This window comes from Gadus macrocephalus, chromosome 10 (genome assembly GCF_031168955.1).
Source record: "Gadus macrocephalus chromosome 10, ASM3116895v1".
In the NCBI taxonomy this organism is placed as follows: domain Eukaryota; kingdom Metazoa; phylum Chordata; class Actinopteri; order Gadiformes; family Gadidae; genus Gadus; species Gadus macrocephalus.
This window is the reverse complement of record NC_082391.1, coordinates 16,512,189-16,539,552: the sequence shown is the minus strand read 5'-3', so window position 1 is coordinate 16,539,552 and position 27,364 is coordinate 16,512,189. Positions and strand designations below refer to the sequence as shown.

The 27,364-nt window shown below is 45.9% G+C and overlaps 1 protein-coding gene across 3 annotated transcripts in view; it reads right to left on the bottom strand.

The window, feature by feature from the left end:
* LOC132465923 (neuroligin-3-like) overlaps positions 1-27,364 on the bottom strand; it is a 39,775-nt gene that overhangs the window by 459 nt on the left and 11,952 nt on the right. For 2 of the 3 annotated variants that reach the window (XM_060062843.1, XM_060062842.1), the window contains exons 2-4: positions 18,969-19,730; positions 17,813-17,872; positions 10,081-10,140 (exon numbers count right to left, since the gene is read on the bottom strand). In XM_060062843.1, the coding sequence (XP_059918826.1) occupies positions 10,081-10,140; positions 17,813-17,872; positions 18,969-19,446 (598 nt within the window). In that variant the 5' untranslated portion in view covers positions 19,447-19,730. The remainder of the gene's footprint in view (positions 1-10,080; positions 10,141-17,812; positions 17,873-18,968; positions 19,731-27,364) is intronic. The other variant, XM_060062844.1, reaches the window with a different exon arrangement.

Below are 27,364 nucleotides of genomic sequence, written 5' to 3'. Positions count from 1 at the left end.
GGCTTGAGTTTGCCTTCATCATCGACCTATTTTTTCCTTTTTTTGCTCCCTTTCTTCTGAAAGAACCAATTAGTTCACTCATCAGTTTGAGAAACAGCGAGTTGCAATCTATTACAATAATTGCCTCTATCGCTCATCGGAAAAATGTGTGGGTGTGAGAGAGTGCATTATTTACCTCATCTAAACCAAACTATTAGGTTTCAATTTGGGCTTGGTGTTGTCTCTGAAAGAGGCCTGACCGTTTCCCCAACAGACACACATAAACACACTGCTGGCCATTAGGGAGAAAGGAGATAATGATACTCTGACACAAATGTTAACCAGGGAGAAAGCTGATCCGCCTTGACGGGGCTAGTGGTAATGCACCTAATTACAATACGTTACTACGAGCCTGCTCTTAACACAGGCCTCTTTCCGTCCTCCAGTTTTTCCATACTCCATATTTATATTTCCTTTTTTGCGTGGTCCTGCTTGGCACAGCTGTTAGTTAGATTTGTGTGCCTAGCGGTTATTGGCAAAATGGCGTTTATAAGGGATGCACCGATATCACATTTTTACTGCCAATAATGTCCAACGAGTACTAAACTTCAACTACGGTCGGATGCCGAGTGCTACTCTGACCCATTACTTTTATGGAACAGTTTAGGTTCAGGCCTCGGTTGTTTGGGGTCATTAGTGTTGACAGTGCAGGCATTTTATAGACTCCTAGGATAACTTCTTCATTCCAACATCTGACGTGTTTGGCACCGGGGAATGTCTTTGGATTCAGTCGCGGTGCGTTAACCCATTCATGAAAAGATCTCAGACACTGGGGATATATCAGTGCATTCCCAGTGTTGGTTTGCTGAAACCCTGGGTAAGAGCATGACACTTAGTTGCCGCAACAGACCATAGCCAGAAGAGTCAGTTCCTAAGCAGGGCAAAGAAAAAATAAGAGGAAAAAAAAGGTGTCTTTGTAAGGAATAGATTCGGTAAAATACTGACGGATGGGAGCAAAGACGAATATAACTCTCTCTCATTCTCAATTCTGCTGCCTCTACCTCTGCTTCTCACCCTTTTCTCCCTCACTTTTTGCCTTCACGCACTCCGTCATTCGTCATTCACTTCCTCACCCCCTGCCTCAATCACCCACTCGCTCACTCTTTCTAGCGCTCCCCCTCTCTCGCTCTCCCTCTATCATAAGCCTCCAGACTAGACTTTGAAAGAGAGGAAAATTGAGAGACAGTAGAAAATGGAGGAGAGGGAGATGGAGAAACAGAACCAGAGGGACAGAGATAGAGGGAGCGAACCAACAACAAAAAAAAGTCTAGGTAGGAAAAGGAGAGTGAGGAGAGAAAATAAGAGACAAATAAAGCAAATCACACAAGAGGCTCTGACTCAAAATGTGGGTATTGTATTCCGGTTGCTATAGCGATGGAGCGCCTGCATTTTAAAATCCTCTAGAACAGCTAATCACGGACACCATCCTGCATAGCCTAATCTGCATCCATCTGCAGGCAGAACTCGTACCCCCACTCTGCATTAGCATAGCTGACGGTGAAGACTACTTTAATGAATTTCATTTTAAGACAAAGGACCTCCCTATACCTCCTAAAGCACACTCGGCTCTCTCTGGGATACAAGCAGCTGTCCTGCTTCGTTGTTGTTTCAAGCAATGCCCCTATCTGATGTGTATGTGCCCATGGATGTTTGAATGTATGTGTTTTTCATTTTATTTATGGCTGGTTTTATCTCGCTGGTATCTGAGAGGGTTATATGGCGGAGCATGATTTATAACTGTCCTTTCTCGCGCCACACACTTATCTCACACAGGATAAGTGGGGATGCATGTGATGAAAAAAGCATGAGAGGTAGCCAGGTAGAGAGTGTGAGTGTGTGTGTGTGTGTGTGTGTGTGTGTGTGTGTGTGTGTGTGTGTGTGTGTGTGTGTGTGTGTGTGTGTGTGTGTGTGTGTGTGTGTGTGTGTGTGTGTGTGTGTATGTGTGTGAGAGAGAGCGAGAGAGAGAGAAGGAAAGCGTGAGAGAGGAGTAGAGAGGCATAGAACCACAGCACAGAGGCATCCTGCCGCATAAGCCTACACATGGCACTCAAACAAATGGGCCATGGGCACAGGAAAAAAAAACATGGCAAAGAGAGGAAAAAGGAATAGGAGGGAGAAATAAGAAAAGAGATTAGTCATGTCAGTGTTATCAGCCACCTCTTTTGTTGATTCACATCATGTTTCCATGACAACAGTCACCTCCCGCCGGGGAGTGGAACGCGGCACGCTGAAGCCGCACTACTTATAATCGAATCATTGCCTCTATATGATTTTGGATGTGTCACAGAGAGATGATGCACAGCATTTGTCAGCGAGGTTTAGCCAGGGTTGCGTGGGCGACGCTTATCACCTCGGCTGTTTACCGCTGCAGAATAACAGGCCATTATTTTAGGGATAGCTTTTTCTTATACACCTTCTGCTTGGACACATCCAGTTCTGGGCCACCTCGTCGCCCCGGCCTCACAGCTAATGATGGCACAAGCCTCGCCCCACCGGTCGGATATAAACTTTATGTAGGTTGCTTAGCTGCACGGATGACTAAGGGGGGGGGGCTCCATTTAGAGTCTGTCCCTCGTTCACGGGCTCCTCTCGGAGGCAAACACATCATCGCATTGAGACCCACATTGACAGCAATCACAAAAGTAGTATCCAACATGGAGCACAGAGGTGCGTGCTGGAAAAGAAAAACAAGAAATACATTGATTATGGGCACATACCAATACATCCGTAGTAGAACTCCATGCATACAAGATCAAACTGAAGAAAAGAAAATGAAGCACAAAATAACAAAGAAGAAGAAAAAAAGTACATTGGCCTTATATCACAAATCAAAGAGAAATCAAACAAAACAGAAGATAAACATGATTTAAAACCTACGTGGTCGATGGTACGAGATGGAAACATTTTGAAGGACAAAACAAAGCATTGCATCATGCGCTCAAGGAATTAAATTATCTCGGAGGATAATACACCATCTCCGGCATACCGGCAAATGACACGCAACTGTTGCTTTGCGCAGAATAAATAGGAAAATTGACAACGGCAAAAAGCGAAACAAAATAAATATAAAAAGCGTTTGTGTGGTCCTGAAGTCATCCACGCTGAATGGACGGTTCTGTCAAGACCTCTGCTCCATGCAGCTCAAGTGTAGACCACACACCCAGGCGTCATTGCCTCCTGTTATTCGCACAACAGCCCTATTTACTCATACCGAGCCATTTTAATTGATCAGCTGAACCAAAACGTGTCCCGAACGGCCAGGTGCAGATGGGATAAATAGACCCCACAGCGGGGAAAAAACATTTGCTCCAGTGCGCAACGGATCGCGCCTCAGCTCTGCCGTTGGTGCGCGAGTGCTCATTGATTGACATGGGAGCGAAATGAGAGTGGATGAGCTTCATGCTAGCGCTCTACGCCGCTTTAGCTTTGGTGTGTGGGGGCCTTAAGGGTGGTGGCAGGGCTCCATCGCAGAACATCACGCTACACACAGGCAGATCAGAGGGGCCCCCGGCCCACTTCCATGGGTCCGCAGAGTGGCTGAGGGTTGATTGGAGAGTCAGTGGGGAGGGGGTGCGGTCAAGCACAGGCCTGGAGCCTCGAGTGCCTCCACACTTAGTGACACGCAGCAGGGGAGGGAGGGAGGGAGGGAGGGAGAAGGGGAGGGAAGGAGAGAGAGGGGGAAGGGGAAGGAGGGAGGGAGGGAGAAGGGGAGGGAGGGAGAGAGAGGGAGGGAGAAGGGGAGGGAAGGAGGGAGGGAGGGAGGGAGAAGGGGAGGGAGGGAGAGGGGAGGGAGGGAAAGGGGAGGGAAGGAGGGAGGGAGGGAGGGAGGTAGACGTGGACGAAAGGCGGGAGAGAGACAGCAGGGGAGGGAGGGAGAAAGAGAGGGAGGTATAAAAGGAAGGTAGGAGAGAGGGGAACATCAGGGAGGGAGGGAGGCAGAGGGGTGGGAGGGGAAGGTGAGGGAGAGGGAGCGAAGGGGAGTGAAGGGAGACAGCAGGGAGGGAAGAGGGGAGGGAGGGAGGGAGAGGGGAAGGGAGGGAAGCGAGCAGGGGAGGGGGGGGGGGGACAGAGGGGGCGCGCTCTGGGTCATGTCTTCCCTACCTCTCCCTTTCCATTATTCTTTTATTTTTTCTTATTCTACCACTCTTGTCCTCTGGAACTCTTCTCTCCCCTCTCTGCTTTCCTCTCTCGCGCGCTCGCACTCCTCACTCAACCCCACCGAGAGTACATGGTCATAAATCTGCCATTAGCCCCCCCCCCCCACAAACACACACACACACACACACACATTTATGAGGTAGGGGGGGGGTTGATCGCGCTCCTCCAGAGAGGGCCGGGACAACGGCAAAGTGGAGAGTTGTCTACAACATCCATCGCGGTTGTCAGGGGCGATCAGCGAGGGTCCGAGGTGGGGGTGTGGGTGGAGCCGGTGACAGTGTCCTTATGTAGCAAGACATGACATGCATGCACCCCACTGTATCGCCCGTGTCAGCCCCGATCTTCACACTCCGCTCCTGACATGTCTGTTACCGTCACCGTGCCGACACTGGAGACCGCAAACTGTATTGTGCCCCCGTGGGTGTCCCCGACGCTGAAACTGGGTGGGGGAGCGGGTGGATGAAACACCAAAAGACTGCCGCATGGCACTTAAGTCCTTAATTATGACATGTCTTCCGCTTCTTTTCCGAAAGGCACGTCCACACACATAACTTAACAGTGCGTGCGCTGAAAGCAATTCTATATTTTATACTACATGTATGTTTGGTAGAGTGAAATCTTGGAATAGAGGGAATAGAAGGAATAGAGGGAATAGAAGGAAAAGAAGGAATAGAAAATAACCACAATTCTATTTAAAGACTAAAAGGAAGACCCCTGCCTTGGGCTGGCCCTCTGCCCCCCTCCTTTCACACAGACACACACACACACACACACCTTACCAAAAGGTGTTGCCAGGCTGCTGCTATTTTGAGGCTGATCCTCGGAGCTTGCACACACACGCACACACACCGCGTGAGTGATGGAGCAGGTAGCAGGAAAGCATCTTATAGCAGAGCTGTTTTAACAATGCCAAATGTCACAGTGCAGCTTACAACACTTGACATTTATGGAAAAATTGAAGGATGTCTTGTGTAAAGAAAATTTGACCATGTCAGCTGGTCTGGGTAGAGGTGCATGATGTGTGTGTCTGCATGTGAGTATTTGTTTGTGTGTGTGTGTGTGTGTGTGTGGATATTTGTGCCTTCTCCGTGGATCTTGACAGCTCTCCAGTAAATGCAATGCGAGGAATGACCTTTTTGTAAAAGTGACATCTTGCTCCCTGGTCGGTGAGTTTGTGCATTAAATGTGTTGTTGGTTACACTGCAGACGTTCGCTTTGATCTTTACTCTGAAGCTGCGCTGCTTTTTCCCGAAAGGACAGAGCCGCGTGTATACGTGAGAAAGGGAGATAAGGGGATGAAAAAAAAAGGGATTGAGAGAGATAGAGAGAGGGGGCGAGCGAGAGAGCCAGAAGATGAAGGAGAAAGGGAAGGTGAAGTAGATAGATGCGGAGATAGATAAAGGCGAAAAGGGAAAATCTAAAAAGCAGACAGTGAGAGGAGCCTTCAAGGCTATTAGTCAAATCCCCAAGAGCCATGTTGGATCCAGATGAGAGGAGTTTGGGGGTGCAGGGGGGCCGTCATCCTTCTGAAGACCCACAGACAGTTGTTTTGCCTCTCAGGGAAAGACCTTTAGTCCTGCGTTTCTGCAGCTGCTGCTGTCACTGGAGCGAACTGCAAGGGCAGGTACGCCATTTGCTGCATGCAAAGGTTGGAGACTCATACACACACACACACACACACACACACACACACACACACACACACACACACACACACACACACACACACACACACACACACACACACACACACACATAGAAACCCACGTCACGTAGGGACTCACACACACTCACATGCACCGCTCCGTGCATGCAAAGGTTGGAGTCTCACCAATACACACATACACCTACACCCGTGTGAAATTGTGAATTACTTCCTCTTATTTCGCTTTTCATTGCCTTAACTTTTCAAAGGAATTGGGGTTTCGCCGTGGCAATTATGCTCCGTCACTAAGTGAAGAGTAAAGGTAGAGAAAAAAAGCAAGACAGCAAGAGGATATAGCTGAATGTGCCGCAGTCTTCTGAAGGGGCCAAACGATGCCCTTGTGGACCAACCATTAGCCGCAATGCTTATCTTGGAAAGAATCTGAGCAGCGGCGTTCTAACCGTCTCTGCATAAAATGGGCTTCAAGGACCATGATTTCTCATCGCCGCCACATCAGAGAGAATGGGATAATGGTGGGGGGGAGGGAGGAGGTGCAAAGCGACGCAGTGTGTGTGAATCTTCCACATTGTCGATTTATGGCTCCGCAGGCAGCCCCCGCGCTGAGCTGCGGACTGGAGTTGAACGGGGATCCGGTCGGGGCCAGTGCAGTGGAATTAATGGTAATACCCGGGCAGGTGGAGCTCAGCTCTGCTCCCTGGCAAAAAGACACGAATGGGAGCTTCAAGTGGGGCGGGGGCCGGGGGAATTAGTGTGAAATTTTTCTGTGTGTGTCTTCTCTCTAGTGCACCGACCGTGTGTAACCGTGTGTGTGTGTGTGTGTGTGTGTGCGTGTGTGTGTCTGTGAGAGTGGCGATGTTCACACGTGATACCGTGTGGATGAATGTGCGCGCGAGCCGCTGAGAATTATTTTAGCATGTTTGCACGCTCGGCTGATTAAATGGATACGGGTGAATATCCACACACACACATGCACATTTCGCGCACACACACACACACTCACACACACACACAAATTCGCACAGCTGGGGACTGTTCCTCGTGATTAGAACTGGAGCTCAGTACACAAGTGACTGATGCACGCACGCACTCCCACACACACCCCCCAACCGACCCCCACCCTCCGCTCAAACCACAACACACGCACACACACACACACACACACACACACACACACATGCACGCACTATCTATCTCTCATCTGTGGAAGGGGGTCGAGGCAGCTAAGTCACGAGACATGTGGGAGGATGTGGGTGGGTGAGGGGGGGTCGTGGCACCCCCTGCAAGAGAGGGACGACGCTACAGCCAACACACACAAACACGCGCACAAACACACGCACAGCAGTGCGTCATTCCCCATCCGCTCGTTCCACCTGACAGATTCAGCCGAGCCACCTGTATTTACATGCGGTATTCATCTGAGTGCCTTTATCTAACAGCAGCAGGTACGGGATTCAAAATGAAGGTTTTGATTGTGCTGCCGGTGGAAAATCACTGCAACCCGGGGCCCACGCTAACGAAATTCTCCACCGTATTGAATCGGCGGTTGAATTAGAATGCACTTCAGGGGACGGGAGCCAGGAGAGAGCGCTGGGATGGGGGGAGCCCGCACAGCGCTCTTGTCCGGTCGGGGGGCTGACTGACAGCAGCGAGACCAAATTACAGAGCTGGGAGAGGCAGCGGAGACGCGCACCATGAAGACACAGAGGGAGGGCCGTAACAAGGTAGCCGGCCAGCCTGATGTAGGGTGGACACGGAGAGGGGGTATTAGCCTCGGTGAGACAGACTGCCAACTGAAACAGCACGGTAATACAGGGATGAACGGTCGGAGAGATGGTGGTGGAAGGAGAGGGGGGGTGGTGGAAGGGGCGGTGGTGCTGACGGGTTGGCAGACAGACAGAGACAGCCCAGACACGACAGCTACTGTCCAGACGGAAGGAGGAAATGTGAACGAGAGGGGAATGGAAAGGAGACGCATATGAGCGAATACATTTGGCTTTCCGCTTTATCCGTTTTAAAATATTACGTTTCAGTTTCAGGAGATGCGATGATGTGCCGTTTTCCCATCGACATAGAGTGCTTATTTTTCGGTCTGGTTGTCTTGTATTTATCACTTACTGTCCGTTGGACTCAATCCTACGACTTGGCATTGCACCTTCATCCGGTGTAGTAGTTATTAGACATCACCATAATTCGACATAGCATCCTGTTGCTTCCCTGTACTGTATCCACCATCCAATGGACATACGATAACAAAACAACCATTGACATGTGGAGGGGTGGAACACAGATTTCTTTCCTGGGCCAGGACATCTCAATGAAGACCAGAACAATGGGGAATATCTGGCTGGTGTTTGGGGGGGGGGTTCAGGATTGATGGCCAACTCTGTCACACATGCATTAGCTCCAGTGTTGTGGAGCAATTCGTCTGGGACCGCATTGTGGTGCCACGGTGATGCTCAGTAAATAGCATTAGTTAAGCTCGGTAAAGAATAGACTTGTCACATTTTCACTGAGGCCCGGTATTGCACAACAGCTCAGAGAGCAAGCCGCTGTGTGTGCATGCAAAGACTTGCCAGACAAAGGGATTGACACTTGTCAGCGATTTTGAATGGTATTAGGGCTACACACACGGCAGCGCCACATGACGCTTGAGGGATGTGGAGAAAAAAGAAACTTCTGACGCTACTCCCCTCTCTCTGCCTCTCTCGTTCTCCCTTTCCGCCCTCGCACACTCAAACAAGCATGCACACACACACGCACATATACAGGCATGCACCAAACACACACACACACACACACACACACACACACACACACACACACACACACACACACACACACACACACACACATGCCGCACACGCACAGCCACACACGCACTACAATCAAGGCGTCGACAATTTGGCTTTGGTTGCAACAGCTTGCCCTGGGCTTGAATGAAGAAACACCTGCACGTCAAAGCGGTGCCATGGCAACGCTTCTAATTCCACTGCGAAGGCCGGCGTGAGCCCTGCTCCTATTTTAGAAGAGATAAACCCCAACGGGCAGAGGAGCAGAAGCCTCACTGCAGGCCATTAACCACCCCTGACACGCACGTCTCAAAAAAAACACTACAAAGTAATAAATGCATTAATGAATGCACTAATGAGAACATATGCAAATCCTGACTCCCAAACACAAGGCGACATGGCAGCCTGGGCGCGGGCAGTCTGTTTTTGGTGTTCCTTATCTTTCTGACGTCGATGCGCATCCCGCTGCCCTATATATGCACTACGGCCCCCGTGCGTTCTGTGCACGCTACGCCGGGTCCTCAATAAAGCCCCGTGGTCCAATCCGTGCGTCAATAGCTCCACCTGAGATATTTCCCTCCACTGTCTGACTTCTGATACCCTGCGGTGTCAGTAGCTGGAAGAAGCAGGCGACGATATGCAGGGCTTGGTTTTGATTCAGGGGTTTGGGGAGAGGGGGAGGAACGGGGGGGGGGGGGACTTAAGCCGTTTCTGTTGCGGCAAGAGAATCGTCTCTCATTCTAATCTCGGCACAGATCCAACCTGAGCCTAGAATATCCAAGATAAATATGGAAAGTGAACAATGTGATTGCTGAGCAGCAACTTGCGGTTTTTTACCCTCTCTCCCTCACTCTCTTTCTGTCTCTCTCTCTCATTCGGTCCTTTAATCCTCTCCAGCAGCACTCGTGAACCCAGGCTCCTCATATAAATCTAATGGCAGACCCAGCGAATGGTCTGATATTACACTGCTGCTCCAACTCATTCCCTTCAGCATTATCGGCACAAATTCAACAGCCTGCCGACACCTAAGGAGTGTTGGCCAGGCTGCCTCTGCCTCTTGTAGCAGCCATTTCCTGGGTCAGTTCTTAGCAGTAAATACAGGTAAACCACGCGTTCAGGTTATCGTACCTTCTACCCAATCCTATCTAAATTCAAGAAGGCAGAAATAAAAGGAATACATCTTTCATAGAGATCGTGAAATATAAATGGAATGCCGAACTACCGAGACATTGTCCCAGAGAAAAAAAGCTGAATATCTTTCCGTTTCGGATGATGATGCTGATGCTGATGATGATGATGATGCAAGATGGAGGTTCATGGTGACATCATGTCAAACCTCGAAGTGAGTGGTGGAAAAAAAAAGGGGAAAGAAATAGAAAATTAAACAAAAAAAAAACATGCACCATCTTTGTTCACCGTGGAAAATACCTTCGTCTTCATCACCGTCGTTATCGGATAAATCCTCGCCCTGTTTTTTTGCATTGGTGCCTATTAAATTGAAGCAGGGAGAGACACAGAGAGGCACAAACACATTCAAATAGCATTTTGTTTGCAGAGACAGAGACGAGGGCTACGGAATTATTGTAAGGAGCCACAATATTAGTTGAAACCACATTTGAATAATAATTTGTCTCATCTAAATATATGAATGCCATTACCATTTTTTTTGCAAGGACAGTTTCCATTAATACACAGGGCAGGTACAAAAGGAAACATACACAAATACAAGACTCCGGAATATTTGTGAACCAAAAAATAAATAGTGTGGTTTATAAATATTCTTGGAAGAAGGCGTATAATTACCAAGCGAACATCGCAAGAGCATGTCAATGATCCAATAATACATTAATAGGAAGAGAGTCATACATCACTGATGGTAGAACACATCTTGGGAATTCATTAGGAAAAAACTATTTCCGAAACAGAACCTATTATTTATTTGGTTTAAGGAAGTATACTGACACCTTGGTCTCTTAACGAACCAACACATATCAAGTCTAAGCTATCTACAAGCATCCACACATTCATTCTAATCAATGGCAGCTTTCTCTCACCAAAGATGAGCAAGAGGGTAAACAAGCCTGCATGTTATTGCGGGACCTTTTAATTTGGTCCACACGACTCCAACACTAATTACCGTACCGAAACGATATGTTGATTGCTAACAGGTAGCGCTGATAAGAATTGACATGGCTTGTTATAGACATTCGATGCACAGAAAGTAAAGAGATCTGTTCAGTAACATGTCCGGCTTCACAGGTAACTCTGTAACTCACTAGACACCAGGTTATGTAAGACTATTACCTAACAGATCCACCATTCAAATAATAACATATGTATATTTTGATACATGTATAATATTAATTATAATACTTTGAATAAAGATCATTGCAATTTGGACTAGTCATGCCCATAGCATTTGCATATGCCTTGAGTGACGTTATTAAAGTATATGAAAAGGAGCAGTTGAAACAATGGTTGATAAGCTGTGAATATGTTTTGCACGATTTGCCAACAGACACGTCATTATTTGCATTTTATGCTCTGGATTGACGTTTTTGCTTATCCAACTTTTCTTTTATCTCCTTTTGTTGTTAACAAAATGGGTTAACATGTAAGCTTGTCAGTAGAATCATTAATATGCAAAAATTACTAAACGCGGTGTTGTTTGAAAATTGGCAGAGACATTTGCTTTAATTATGGGGAAAAAAACGATGTCTAAGACTTCAACCTGTTCCTCAGATAATCATTTACCACACGCTAGCAGTCGACGTGTGCACAGTTTAGCTCTGTAACGTTTGTATTAAGCAGTGGCTTCCATCACACCATTAAATGGGATGCTGCTGTGATTCCCTTGCATTGTGAGGAGAATGTGCTTTGAAACTGTAGATCGACATGCCTCTGCGTTAACCCTCCCAAAGGTATTCCTATCCTCATTGTACCTGGCACATAAACAACACCTGCTTGTGGAAGATGATAATGTTGCAGCAACTGTGAATATAAAAGAACCCTCTGCTTCTGACATCTATTTACAGTGCAAATTAATATTAACGTTCAGCCCCCTTCTACTACGTATTGAGAGAATTGTAGCTTCAGTCTGTAGGTCTCCGGAGTCTCGTAGCTGTGTGTGCAATACTAAAAATACATCACGATGGTGGCAGGTGTAAAAATGTAATGCAGATGAATCATAGCTACACTATACATACAGGGGAATGTCAAACAATGTGTGGGTCTTTTTGTTCCGGCCAATTAAATATAACATTGCTTTCATAGTTATAACAACTACAACTGATGAATTTCCAAGACTGTTACATAAATATGCTCTCCTCATATTTATTTTACAGACATACTATACAACTCCTGTTAAACACATACATCTCAATGTGCTTTCTGACACAGTCAAAAACGCTCGGTTTCCAGAGCGTGTCTCTTGTCTGTTATTGAACCAAAGTCTCAGAGACAGCCCTGAGTTTGATGGCCGACAATGACAGGGAAGCCGTGTCACTCCGAGTTGCCTCAGTTGTTTGTCTTAGGGTCGTAAGGCGCATCCGTAATATGAATCAAAAAGAGTTCCATAAGCAAGGTGCCCAGGCTGTTATAGAGGAGGGCAGTTGACCTTGAAGATCAGCTCAGTGATGGAGCTCTGATCGGGAGCGTGATGGAAAGTAAGTCGACGGCCAATCAGGCAAATCGTATCCCGGCCCCCAGCAAGTGATAGCTTATTTTGGACGGCAGCTCTCACAAGCAGCTATTTTTCACTTGGGCTGGACAAGGCAACCTCAGCTATCCATTTTGGTTTGTTGTTCAAATGATGCCAGTTTCAGGGCCTAGTTGTAAAGCAATCTACTTGAGATGATGCATATCAAAAATATTTTTACTGACACACACACACACACACACACACACACACACAATCGGTGTGCTGCTCACCTTTTATACACCGTCACATGCCAGACACAGACCCACACCACACACACGGAAATACTCCAGAGATTCCAGACTCAATCCACAATTCACTGAATACGCTGAAAAAGGGCTGAATGTTAACTGCCGCTCCTTTGCAGTAAAAAGGTTGACTGACAATAGATGTGCCTCGGAGTTAAATATGAGAAAGGTCACAATGTGGAAAGGGACTTATTTTGCAGCCTTGACGATTCAGAGTGGTCATATTCAGTCTGTAATCCTCAGGTGGTCGTCCATTTTTTCCCCCAGAATACCCGTTCTTGCTGCCTCCTCCCACCTTTCTCTTCATCCCTCCCGCCTCTCTTGCTGCCTCTCTTTTTCTGTACCTCCATCTCTTTGTCAATCCATCCGCTCTCTCTCGCCCGGCCCGTCCCTTTCAGGGGAGGTTGGATAACAGGGAGGAAGGGAGGCAGAAGAGTGAATGATGATGGAGGGCTTGGCTCAAAGGTTAAGGAGGTTGTAATCCCAGAGCAAAGGACAGCCAGAATTCACACTGTGCCTCAGCTGCTCCCAAAATGAAAAAAAAAAGCTAAATAAATGGCAGCCGCTCCGTCCATCTTGCCCGTCTGAGCCCTGGTAATATAAATAGACGGGTTAACGAGCAGCCGCATTATCTTTGAGTGCGCCGACGAAACGGCGAACTTAGGTCACCGTTAGCCTCCTCCAGATGCATGTTTCCATGTTGAATATTTTATCACTGCTCGAGGAAAATGGAAACAAACATAGCTGTCGTGCCAGAGTCTAAAAAACAAGAATCAAGGCTCTAAATTGTGCAATCGCAGAGAACGCCTGAAAATCCTTCACAATAAAGGTCCGTGGGGGATATCGAAAAACAACAAAGAAGGCCCGCCATTTCAAAAATCGAAACCCTCCAAATAAATTCCACCTAGATTCATTCTTAGCTTAGTCACTCCTGACTGAGCCCGAAGAGTGTTGTTGTTATTTGTATAAGCCTGTTTGCCAAGCAGCCTCTTAAGCAGCCTTGATTATATCACCGTTTGTGTCATTCAGTATTCCAGCCGGCTTTAAGGGGTGACTGCGGCCCCGAAAGCTATTGGGTGCTAGCCTGTCGTGAGCACTGCCTCTTTGCTCGGGATCAACAAAGGGCTCACGGAGCGGGATGTTGCGCCTGCGTGTGGACCCGGGGCCCAACAGCGCGACCGCAGCCCCACCGCGGCAGCGGCAGGGAGCCCCTGAATAGGGACTTCCTGCCTGAGTCGCCCTCTTGCATCTCAAGTCGTACTGAATGAAGCCGCCGCCGTCGCCACCGGCCTGTTGCGGCCTGTTGCGGCCTTCAACCAACACTGGGGCTCATCACCCTCCCCTGAGAAAAAAAAGGACATCTGGTCTATTTGCCGAATCACACAGAGCAATATTTGTTCTCATCTTTAGCTGTGGAAGAAAAAAAAAAAAAAGGAATGAGAATAAAGTTTTTTTCGGCTTCTCTATTGGGTTTGGCTCACAGCTTTTCCTCTGCAGCACTAAGGCGGTCGCCTATCCCTCCCTGAAGCAAAGGGGGGCGGGGGGGGGTTGTAGGAGTTGAGGCGGCCAACCAAAGGGATTAGCATGGGGTGTTGATGTCTGCCACGGCCCAGACACCGTGGTCTAACCAGGATTGGGCCCTCGGCAGTTTTCATAGCTCTGTAGCTGCTGGAGGTCAGCAGTGGGTTAGAAAGACATATAAAAAGTCAAACGTCTCTTCTGGGGTAGTTAATCTACCGATTTGGCATCCGACTGAGCTGTTCAGTACAGACGGCGAGGGCCACATCACACAGGCCGCGTGTCTTGCCCACGATGGCTGCATAGGAATGATAGTTGAGTGGTTCAAATCAGGGCAAAATGGACGACCGACTCAGCTGCACTTAACGCAAATTGACCGGTGATGACAATAAACTCGGGGGTCGGGGAGGCCTATCGTTTTTGCCGCGTCTCTCAGGAGCAGCGCTGTCGGTAATACCTTGGGCACCGCCGCTGGTTTAGGGCACGCGACGCCAAATGCATGACGACACACGCAGGGAGAGGAGATAGCCGCTAGTCTATCAGCAGAATGGATGCTCCTCATCACTCCCATCTCCGCCGCAATAAGAGGCTCATCAGCAAGCGCCCGGAGTCCCTCTCCTCTCTGCCAATTTAAGTTTAGCCGTCAATTAAAAACAAAGAGGGGAAACAACTAAATAATTGGGAAAAAAAGGAAACCTTTTAAAAAGATATGCGTTGACCTCATCAGTCTGCGCTCGCTCCATTGACCAATCGTGAGCTAATCTGGTGCTTTGGGGACCCGGGTGCTTAGCTGTCTGCGCGCACACCATTACCCCTCTCCTCACTTCATTCCCTCCAAATGACAGAGTGATATAACCAAGGCTCCGGTGTCTCTCTCCAGACTCTGATGTCACCGCTGTGTGTGTGTGTCTGTGTGTGTGTATGTGTATGTGTGTGTGTATGTACGTATGTGTGCACAGGGTACGTAAGCAGACCTGGCTGTAGCCAGAGGATGGGCGGCTGGTGCTGAGTGTGCATGTCTGGCCAACCTCCGGGTGACCTTGGCTGTTGCTGCCGTGGACATTGCGAGGGAAGGGGGATATATTGGAAATACTTAAGAAAGGTCAGATGCCATTCACTTAATGCCACTCTTGTCATTGAAAACAGCCTTTCATCACACTTATGTCCGGCTTACATTATTTCCACATAATGCCCTAATCATGGAGCAGCTTTATGAATCAGCGCCGCGAAGCACAACCACAATGTTGCACTCTGTGAATGTGTTTTACTGGTCTAAAATTGTTCTTAAATGCACTTTTTGTGCATTTCATACAGTTAGATGTATTTATTCAATAAATGAGCAAGTAAAAAATAAGCAGACTGCAAGCTCTCCTACTTATACACTATATAAAAAACATTCATGCAGTATAAAAAGATGTATACTCTATAAGAATATATTTATATTTTATTTATTAATGGGGATCATGTTAACTAAGGTAAGGGTGTTCATGTAACTAAGATATTCAGTTCTACATTATTTAATAGGGTTAGGCTTAATACTAACCCCAACAATGTTACCATTCATTATCTAACAGGGTTACATTATTCAACCCAATTCAATAATGGTTAAGAAAAACTCCATTAGTAAATTATTACTAGACCATTAGCTAACTGTTTGTTAATTATTATTACTGCATTAACTAATGGATAATAACATTTCTCTTACTGTAAAGTGCAACCATTATCTTCTATATTAACATAATATATTATGATAAGTATATTAACATATAATCCACTGATTATTTATCAGTTTTTCACACCACAGCCACCTTATCGATAAGATTGATTCTATAAGATTAAAAATAAATATCCTCCATAATAAATGCTTGGTGTCTTTGGTATGCCGATGCTATGAGACAAAGGTGCTCACTGGAGGTGAGAGGATCATCTTGTATGCTACTGTCGTGACAGGATACAGTTGCCTGGCAACCCTGTAGAAAACACTGTTAAGTCAGTTATATGGGACGTTATATCTCAAAATTGTCTTTTCTAGAGTATTCGTGTTCAAAGCAACAGGTTTTAAATTGGTCGTTAAGGTGTTGTCGTTAAGCGATATAGGCTACCCAATGTGTATGACTCTCCTCCACCTTAAAAGGTCACGGTAAGTACAGAATGCTAAATTAGAAACAGATTCCTCCAGGTACATACTATTACGTACAAATAAAACACACTTGTGAAATCAAGGCAATTTAAAGCTTAATGAAAAGTAAACAATGAATGCTAATGAATGTTAAACTTGTAATTGTAGCTGTAAATATTTTTTGGTTCCCTATGAAATGGTTAAAAAACTGTTAACAGTCTTGCTTGATTAGCCTTACTTTGCTAATGCAGAGTATGCCGAAGAATGAATGAATTAAAATGTGATACAAATTGAATGACACTACAGTTGTTTTGTTTGTTTCTTTTCCAAATCAAGAATTAAGAATAAATTTTCTTTTTCTAAAGAAATGTACATTCTTACATCTCAATGTATGCAACATGTGTGTTACAGTAATAGCAATACAGAGTGCTTGTATAACCCTCCAGGGAACACACAACTCTGTTCCACAAGACCAACACATAAAAACATTTAAATAAAAAAAATCCTCATTATCAAACATGGGGAAGATAATTGAAAAATGTCCAAATGGAAAGGAACATTAAAGAGCTATATTTCCGTGCATATTCCCACAACTGAGACTAATTCAGAAGTAGGAATGCCTTGGGGCTGTACTAGTCTCAAACCAAATTGGTTTACGAAAGCCGAGTGTGCAGACTCACAGAGTCAGGCCAATAGAAGCCTTCTGCCCCCATGGAAATCAACAGCTGAGGTCTCACTGATAAAACCCAGCGTCTTAAGGCTACTCGTCAGGTGCTCCAATACCTGTGGGTAGCACACGAAATCCGGCCATGTGTTGTTATTAACACTAAGCATTAACTTGACGCCAAATAAAATTGAACCGTGTCTCTCTAAAGTGTTGAATTACGAGCTGAATTTAAATTAAAGCTGCCGTGCCCGAAAACACGACTCGCTCATTGTACAACGTGAATGCAAATGTTGAGAAATGGCTGTCGACATTCGTAGCGTGAATTTAATCAACGGCAGAGGCAAGAATACTTCCCATTGTCAAATTTGACAAATACTTTCAATAAACTGGTGTCTTAAGTGCTGTCGGATCATCCTGAAACATGACCAAAGTTCTAAAGTGCTAGGGTTTTATGCTCGAGCACTTAAAAGAGGCAATCCTGCTTTTGAATCAATCAATGGCTAATGTATGCCACCTTAGCATAAAACAGAATGAAAAACCCTGCACAAAAGAAATCCCCCAAATTCAAAACAGTTAAACAATAAAATACACATATCATTCTTAAGACATAACACTGTCTTCCTTGTATACATAGTAATTTAGGTAGCAGCTTTTGCTCACTTTGCTATAGATGTAGTCATAGCAAAGTTTACTGCACCAAAGCATGCACTGCCACGCATTTGCTCCGCTCACACACAGCCACCAATATATCTAAGTTAATCCAAGTCCCATCTTCATTGAAACAGGCACTTTGGTTCCAGAGTTGATTGCTGGGGAAATCTTGATGGGCTTTGTGTGGACAGACCAACCACTCTGCTCTTTTCTTTCACTCTTTCAATTTTCTCTCCGTGTTGCGTTTTTTTTTTACATACCTCCTTTTCTACACATTTTCTTGTTGGGTTTCCTGGCACATTCCTTGGATATCCTTTTGACTGTAAAGTGAATGAAAGAACTACAAAATAACAGGAGACTCTGAAAAAGACCGCAGTTGACATGCAACAACTTACTGATTACACCAGAGCGTTTGATACGCCTGTGCCCACTCTCCCCTTCCCTCCCCATCAGAGTTATCAACAAGACCTGTTGACAAAGTAACTTTGGGTGCTGCTGCAGAAATATTCCATTGATTGTGGAATGAATTTGCTGCATTCTGGGACACTCGAAGCCCATATTCACATGCACTTCTATATAAGACCCATTACAACCACACAACACAGTAGCAAGAAACAGTCTCTATGCATTGCCAGTGTTACCAGAGTTCTGCCATTCAAATTGAAATGGAGTGATATCAGGATGGTCCAGATATTCATTTTTAGAAACCGTAAGACTTTATGCTGATCTTGCTGTGTGGGAGTTCAAACATAATAGAGTTGGTTAGTAAATATGAAACTTTTAGCAAAGCTCTTGAGTCTCAGTGAAGGCTAGTTCATATTTGCCTTTTGCAAGTATCTTTCAAGTATCAAACTTTGCCGAATTTAGCCTAGTGCTTAGACTGGCAGAAGCAAAGAAAGTAAGGGGTCTTACATAGGTCAGGCTAATGCCACGGGCCTCTCATGTACCAGATAGAACATTTCACCAAACCTGCGTTAGATCATTCACTAATGAGGCAGGCTACTAATGGCTAATTACCCCAGAACAGTCAAGACAGCGAGGGAAGGGCGGTGCACCGAGATCACTACACTAGATCCAATCTTTTCCTTGTCGGATAGGACCTCTTTTGCTGTCTCAATCATTTCTGGGTTGTTTTGTTTGTGCTACTTTTGGCCTGGTGTATACACAAAAGAGGAACCTTTAACAGTGGCATGGAAGGGGGGAGAGGTGATGAGAAGAAGATCAAGTCAAGATGGGAGACTGAGATGGCGGACATTGACACAGCATGCGCCAGACAACACGTCATGCGCTGCACACAATACGGAGAGTAACACAAAGGTCTTAGTGGAGAGTAGGAATCCAGACAGAGAGAGAGATAGAGGTAGAAGAGACAGAAGAAGAAGTAGATTTGTTTTCCTGTGACCTTGACACACTCACCATCCTCAGTGGGAACATAGATGTTGAGATACAGGCAGTCTTCGTTTTGATCCTGTATATACGTGGCAACTATATCCAGGTTAAAGGTGAACCATATGGGCATCATGATCTCTGGCACTGCGTTGTGAATGTTTTGCGGGCAGACGGGGGCGAAGTGTGTGGCGTTCTTGATCCCGGACCAGGAGGAAGGGGGCTCGGGGGGCAAGAAGCGCTTCTCCCCCACCGGGGAGGCAGCATATGGCACCCCCAGATATTGGTCCACAGGCCCCAGGATCTCGCTAGGCAGGGCCACCCTCACCCCCCGCAGTTTCCCATACTGCGTGTTCACGGTGGGGTGGTAGTTTTGTCCTCGCGTGGCCCCGGAGAACCAGCAGAAAGTTAATATCCACAAGGACACTGTCGCATTGAGACTGGTCCAGCCGCGGGCACCTTGCCAGTCCTGTGAGGGGAGATGGCTTCTCCTCAGTGTAAACCACATGGTCCCTGTGAGCGAGCGCAACTGTAAATTACAAACATACACGCTGGGGCTCCCTCGCAAAAAACGCAGGCCTTCCCCCCTCTCGTTTCCTTCCCTTCAGACAGTACTGTGGTCCAGCCACCCCCCTCCTAAGACGATCTCATTAGCCGCAATACTGGAGCACAACGGCTTAAAAAAAAGGAAAAAGGAAAAAAAAAAGACTTGTCACACGTCTGCCGCTCCTTCCCGCCAGCCAGGTCTTCATTCAGTGTCTTCTTTCCTCTCGTCCGATGGTTTGTCCAGTTCTGCAATGAAAGAGGACAGCTAAATTAATGGCAATTCTCTGACAGTCCATTCCTTTGACAGACCGCTAGTTTGCCCCCATTTGCAGTAACAAATTTTTTATTGAATGAAGGGGCCCTTTATCATCGTAACACCCAAAAAAAGAGATAACTTTAATGGTAAGATCAATTCCCATAATCAAGGTCTTTCCTCGCCTTTATTGAACATCAGGGTAGTCTGTGCTTTTTGATGCTAATGGTGTTTCAGCTAGGGAAATTCATAACCAAGCACACGCAGGAATATTACCGAGCACACATAGATTAATCTGTCATACCATTTACAGTGTGTGAGATTTACTATGCAATGAATAAAAAGAGGAGAGGCTGTTTGTATGCAGATCATTTCCAGCCGGCGCTGCACACAACAACATGAAACACGGTGCAAAGATACACGCCTCATCTTAACGTGTTTATGTCGCGTTTCATGTATTGCCCACGTGCCCTTCTGCGTGCACAACTACAGGCATGAATGTATTTTTATCTTTACCTTGTGTTAGTGAGAACATATTCTCAGGGGGGAGACAAGGGGAGGGGAGGTGAGGGGAGGGGAGGGGAGGGGGAGAGCAGTATAGGTACAACTAGAAGGTGCTGCGTCCAGTAATAACCCACTGTACCCAGTCGGCCAGGAGTCGCCACAGACTCTTCTTCTTCTTCCACCCCCTGCCTGATACATTTTATATTTCTGTGGCTTAAAGCCCTACCACCCCCCCCCTTACCCCCTATCCCCGCCACCTCTTGCCCCACCTTTTAGTCGTCCTCCGTGCTTACCGCACCAGTTGTTGCAATAACAATGGAGAGGGGACCCCAAACATTTAGTAGAGGGGGGATATTGCATTCCAAAATGACTGTGTAAATGATTTATCATGTCTCGAAAACCACGGCTGCAGGAGTACCGCTATCCACTCTGGAGAAAGCAATCCCGGCGTTCCTGGCTAGAGGTGCCGCTATCGCTGGGTGGCGGCTTCCATCTGCTGCCAATGTTGATCAGCAGGAGGCGGGAAAAATGCGTCCTCAGGGATTCTAACCCCGAATCCCTCGCAAACATTCGTAGAATGTACGCACTCCGGAGACACACCAGCGCAGCTCGATGTTCTCCTTCTATGGTTTATTGTGGCAGCCGCAAGTATGTTGTGGACGATTCGGCTTGGAGAGCCTTGAGCACCGTGAGCACCCCCTAACACCCCCTTCACCCCCCCACATCTTCTCAAAAGCACCTGCTAGGCGATAACGGCGGGAAAGTCCTTCAGGTCTAATCTGGGTACTTACATTAAAGGCATACATAGTAGGGGGCTACAACTAGCAAAGCCTGTCGAACCTTAGCCAAGTCAGATTAAGCCCTTTTCTTCCCCCAAATCGAGGTTTCCAGCGATACTCTGGGAAAACACCCGGGAATCTCCTCCTTTTACCGTGCCCTCAACCGACATGTTCAAAGCCGGTAGCCTACCATTACTGGACCGCTGGTTACCCTGAAGTGATTTTTTTGCCCATTCAAGGCTGTACCGTGCGGTGTTGGGAGAGATAACACTAATTCTCGCACGGATGGAAGACATCGGGTCAAACTTTTTAATCAGGACACACAGCAAGGACGCGGGGCATTGTGATGAAGTGTGTGTGTTTAGAGGACGCCGCGCGCACAGAGGACTTCATCACTCTCTCTCTCTCTCCCTCGCTCGCTCTCTCTCTCTCAGCCTCATCTCAGAGGTCCTCTCTACTTTTGGAGCTCTCTCCACCTGCTGAAGCACTGCCAAAGGAGAGCTGGAGTGAGTGTTATGTGTGTGTGTGTGGATGGGGAGAGAGAGAGAGCGAGAGAGAGAGGGGACAGAGGGGAGAGAGATAAAATTGTATGACTTCTCCCTCATCATCCCAGAAATATTGATCGCCTCATCAACTTGGCCTTGCAGGCCGTAATAAATACAACTGGGGAGGGAGAGATGCTGTGTTGACTCTAATGGGGGCATTAGCCTTTAATGCTCAACGGCATTCCTTCGAGTGTACGCTGTTTAACCGCCCTCCTCTCCATTGTACTTTTTCCCTTAACTAAATACATACATTTTCATTCTAAAAGGGACTGACTGTTGAGCGTGGTCCACTCAATATAGCCTTAAATACTCAAATATATATAGATGAATGTATATCTTTATTCATATACATAGTGCATGGAAACATATTTGGAAAATATGCATGCGTCGTTCCTCTGTCCTCTAATCCCGACGCCGTTGTGTACAGTTAATGTAGAAGACGCTTTGTCCTCTTATAGGGGAGAGATCTCTGCATTGCATAAAAGTCTGAGCATACAGCCAAATGTTCGCTTATGCCAGAATATCCCTTGGAGAGAGGCTGAATAGACACTGATAAAGAAGCAGCTTTGTGGATTGAGCTTCTGATTCATACTGCGCTGTTATTACAGTAGCTAGCGGGGTGTATGTGTATGCATGTGTGAGAGTGTGAAAATTAAAATGCGTTTATAACACTGCATTTGTTCTCCAGAACTTCAGATTCGAAAATGCAGTGAGACATTTTGACCTGGAAAAGCATCAGGACTAGGAGTAAAGTCAAATATAGCATAGTGAATGCTGAACGTGGTTCGAAACAATAATGGAACTGGCACAGTGACCTCTGGAGACCAATGTACCCCTGGAAACTCATTAAAGCGCCGATTAAAAAAAAAAAAAATCCAATCGAGGGATCTTCAGTTAGACAAGATAATGCCATGAAGGGGGTGTACCGATCTCGTGTAAGATCTATCTGTATCGGTCTGCTTGCACGTGTTCATTTTCAACGGGCAAACATGGATTTCAACGGCAACAGAATCAATAATGAATGTACACAACACTCAAAATCTGCTCTCCCAGGCGTGCTCTTTGTATAAGCTGCTGGGCTTGACGGACAACAACACGCCATATTAAATCAAGGAGATTGGCATGTTGCAAAAACACTATTTCGCATTAATGTCCAAATGAAACAATGGCATTAAAGAAGCCCGCTGCGCCAGGGTTCTCCAGTTCCCCTTCAAGAATTATAAACTTGTCTCCCTCCCCTTCTCTCTCTTTCGATCTCTCTTACGGGCTCTCTTTCTTCTCCTATGCCTCGCCTCTCAGACATGGTACATTTGCAGTCATTATTACTTGGGAGATTTGGCATCATATCAAGGACAAAGAGGCTGCACAGTCTGGCTACTAATCACCATACTGATGCTGACACGTTTGTAAATGAAGCAGAGAGGAGCCGGTGAGCTGCGATGGCGTGGGCGGCCGAGGGCTTCCTGCAACGCTTTACATCTTCCCCCATACCATGTCTCTCCCCCCCCCCCCCCCCCCCCCCACCCGTGGAGAGCAGCTCCAGTCCCAGCCAAAAAACGGCCAAGCCGGCACACAGGGAGGGGCAATTTGGCATTCTGAAACAAAGACACGATCCAGGTGAGGGGAGTGCGCAGGCGAATTCCAGGGAGGCGAATTCCACGGCTGCACCGTGCGAGTAACGGGGAGCCCCCACACACCCCGACACACACCGACAACTGCTTACGCCGTTTGAATTTTATTTCAAAACTCACTGCACTTTCTGACTGAAAATTGCAGTGAAGAGATTCCGCGGGGGATGTACGTGAGGCTGAGGGAACAGGCAGACAGACAGCCCCTGCACAGCCTCGCGGTCTGGTGACGAGACTAGGTGCTTGGCTGAGATCGGCCACATTCACCGTCTCCAGTAGCACACTGCGAGGAGACATTAAAGCAAAAGAGACACTATTGTGGGAGAAATACCGCAGAGCTTGCATCTGTAAAATGAAATAGGGACGTTCCTCCACGTGGCTCATCATCTCGGCGCCTATTGATCCACCACAGAGCGGCTCCCAGTAGAGACACATACAGAACAATATTCAAAGTGAGTAATCACTCAAGTGGCCCACGGGGATGCTTTCAGGAACCACAGGGCCGGGTATCAGGTCTGTCTCTAATCAAACCATATGTAAACACATTAAAGCTTCACAAATGGCAGGCTCATTAAGTGTGTTCCCTCAGATGCCGTTTATCAGGGTGGGCTTGGTTCTCATGCGGTAAACCGTTGGCATTCGTGTTTGAAAGCAACCTAGCAAAGCGGCACGGCTTTGTGTAGTCTTAAAGCGTGAGCGTCAACGCGGGACAGGAAATAAAAAACGACGGTTGTTTTATTTTTGGCGAGCACTGGCTCTGTTTTATGTCAACAAAGAAATGCTGTTTTTCTATACCGTGACTGGGTTGTTGCAAAGGGGCCTTTCGTAATAGGTCACACAACTTAAGTTGATAAAGCTTGCCAAGGATCAACCCATTTCCGTATTTCCTATCCTTTTCCCTCGCCTGCCGAACTGACCTTTAAAAAAGGGGACAGAGGAACAGAAACAGGAAATAGATGGGGGAATGGAGAGGACAAAGAGAAAAATAACCAGTTCCTGTATTCATGAGACATTAATGATAATGACTTACTATGAATGATCAACTTTTGTACTATGCTTTGTACTAAGTTAATATTTTGGTCTTGTTTTCTTTATGGGGCGTAATTTGAACCAAATATTGACAAAGTGAAACAGCAGTGATTCAAAAAAGTCGGAAGTGGAATTATCTCACAAATGAGTAGCAGATCAAAGGTCTGTTAGTACATTCCTTGACAGTCATGTGCAAAGCCATCTTTCAGTTCTGCCTTTTATCTCCTTTTCTTTTCAAACATTTTAGGCTCACACTTAGGATAGTTGTTCTTCTTAAAGATCTAGGTTACACTGGTCATTTAAAGGTAGCCGATGAAAGACGGCATAGCTGGAATTAAGTTAAAAATCCCTCCGAAATGTTCCGAAGAAAACTACTTACCATGAAAGGGTCAGGAACTCAATTAGCAGTTCCATTAAATAAATTAGGCAGATTAGGGGTTTACTATTGTTACATTAATCCAATTACAAATTATTATTTGAGAATCAGTCTAAGTAGTTGGACTGTTTCTTTGGGGAAATTGCAACCCACTGTATTTATAGACAAGCTATTCGGAAGTACTATTTCAATGTGTTGACCAAATAACCCAATTATCAATATCTTTGAGTGTAGCAAAGCAATCGTATGTACTTTAAATGATTTAAATGAGGTGGATCAGAAAAGAATGCAGTGTATTAAAAATTATAAAAATATATATATTTGCTGGTGCACACACAAATTAGACTATGTAAAATAATTAATTAGTTGAAATTTCCTATACTATTGCATTAGGATAATGGATCGCTATTGCCACAGATGGATAACTATTTTGCAAACTAATTAAACTGCTCTAGTTTGACACAGTATTATACATTAAGAAAATCTTGACTATCAAATCTTGAAAGGCTTGCATTTTGTAACATTTATCTAGATAATTATGTCTTTCTGGCATTTTACCATCATCCTGGAAAGATACTGTAAAATAAATAGAACTTGCACTTTGTTCAACATTTAAAATGATTGACCCAGATGCTAATAGTAATGCGACTGAGTGAGCAGCATGAAGCTCTTTCATATTTCTAGAATTGCACATAATGATTTTCTATGTTCAGAAAACAGCTAGGTTCTGCCTTTCTATCAACAGCATGCTTTTGTGTATTCTTCTGAACGGAATAATATCCTACAATTTCCCTCTCGTAAGGAGACTGTATCATAAAGTACCATATGAAATATCAAAAAGTTTCCAGTATCAAAATATGTCAAATTTACATAAATTGTACCGACTTGTAATTTTCTTACATACAAATTGATTTACATGGACACGGATAGTAGGAAAACAAACACAAACCCATTAAATTATTTAGACATTTCTTTAATAGGTCCTCGGCGGCTTGGAGTATCAGAAATGGCAAAAGCACAGAAGCAGAATGACGCTATTTACATGCAAATGTCAGCTGTAGTCGCAGAGAAGTGAGAGTTGCCAAAGTGTATTGTTGTGTGACAGGGAGGATTTCTGAATACGCCGCTGAAAGCAGAGATGTACATGAGTGCACTTGACACAGTGAAACCCATGGCATCCATTTTTTATGAAAAGAACACACACAAAAAAAACACATAATTCATTCATGAGCATTACGGTGAGGGACCTATTCCCACAAAGGATAGGGTTTAGTTTTGCCACTTAATGACATGAGTTAACTGAGGAAATTACACTCGAAAACATGCCTTGAGTCATAGGGGGACATAATGAAGTTCGCGAGCCTCAATCCAATGACGATGAGCTTTTAACTATAGGTCAACCCTGATCAAGAGGCACCAATGTTTAGATGGCCCTGGCAACACGCCACACATGATTGCTATGTATATCACAGCATCCCAATAGATGCTACGACGCTAATGAGCCACTGACCTTCACCATCGGTCGAAAATACTAAAGACTAAAGATGCAAATGCACTCGTAACATGCAGAACCCACGAGTCAGTAACAATCTGTACTCCCTATCGGAAAAAATATTACCGCTTTATAATCATTCCAATGAGTATGGGGTTCTGTATGCAGGGCTTGGCATTTGACACGAGTGCAACCTTGTTTGCTTGTGGTCCAATGAATTATGAGTGGGATTTTTGTTGTCCGATTTGGATTTAATGAGAAAGTGAAATAGAGCATGTTATTTTTCAAATAAAAAATAATAGGGTGAATATAATTAGCAGCTTATTTACTTTAAAATGTCCAATCAGAATGGTACTCTAAGACGGGGGAAAAAGGCAGGGTCCGGCATTTCGCATATCAATGGTAATTCACCCCATTAAAGCCCTATTTGGAGCAACAGCCAGGTGGATTTAGAAGAGATGTAGGGGGATTAGTGAACTGATATCAATCAGTACAGTTGAACCATCCCCTTATCTGGCACCATCAGAAACCCTGGCTGCCATCCCCATTGATTCTGGTCATGGTAAGACTGCAGCGGGAGCTTAGGGCAAGGCTTTTACTACAGGGAGCCCTAAAGCTCCAGGAAATGGCTTATCTGAAATAAATACATTCAACCGAAAATGGCTTGACGGTATTAGAGACAAACAAGATGGAGCGAGTTTGGTGGACGCTGGTCAGACAGGGAGATGGCAACAAAAATTAAAGAGGCAAGGCAACCACCGCAGACTATCGTGAAAAAAAAGGAGCAGTGAGAAGGATCACTCTCACAGTGTTGTTCTATAGGGCGCCAAGCGTCTCACACAGCAGACCAGACTGCGTGTTGCAGATGTGATGAATCACTGCAGAGAGCCCCGATAATGATGTGCTCCACGGGACTCCTTAAATGCCAAGGACCCAATTCCAAAGGGAGAAAGTAAACAACAGAAGCATCCGTGTCTGGTTATCGACGCTCATCGCAGGTGTATAGAACTGGAAGGTGCCCAGGAACAAATTACGGGGGACTGGGTGGTGATGTGGGGAGGGGGGGGAGGAGTTTTGACCAGAACCCCATTTTCCGACAACCAGGGAGGAACGCTGTGCCCCTGACGTCCACATGGCCTGCTTTGGCAGATGCGTTTGCTCTCCATTCAGTATTTCTAATCCTGTCTGAAAGCCTATCTGGAATGTCAGGCTTCTTCCTAAATTGGCTTGTGTTCTTAGTGATTGATTAAAGTACTGTAACCCAGCTTTATCAG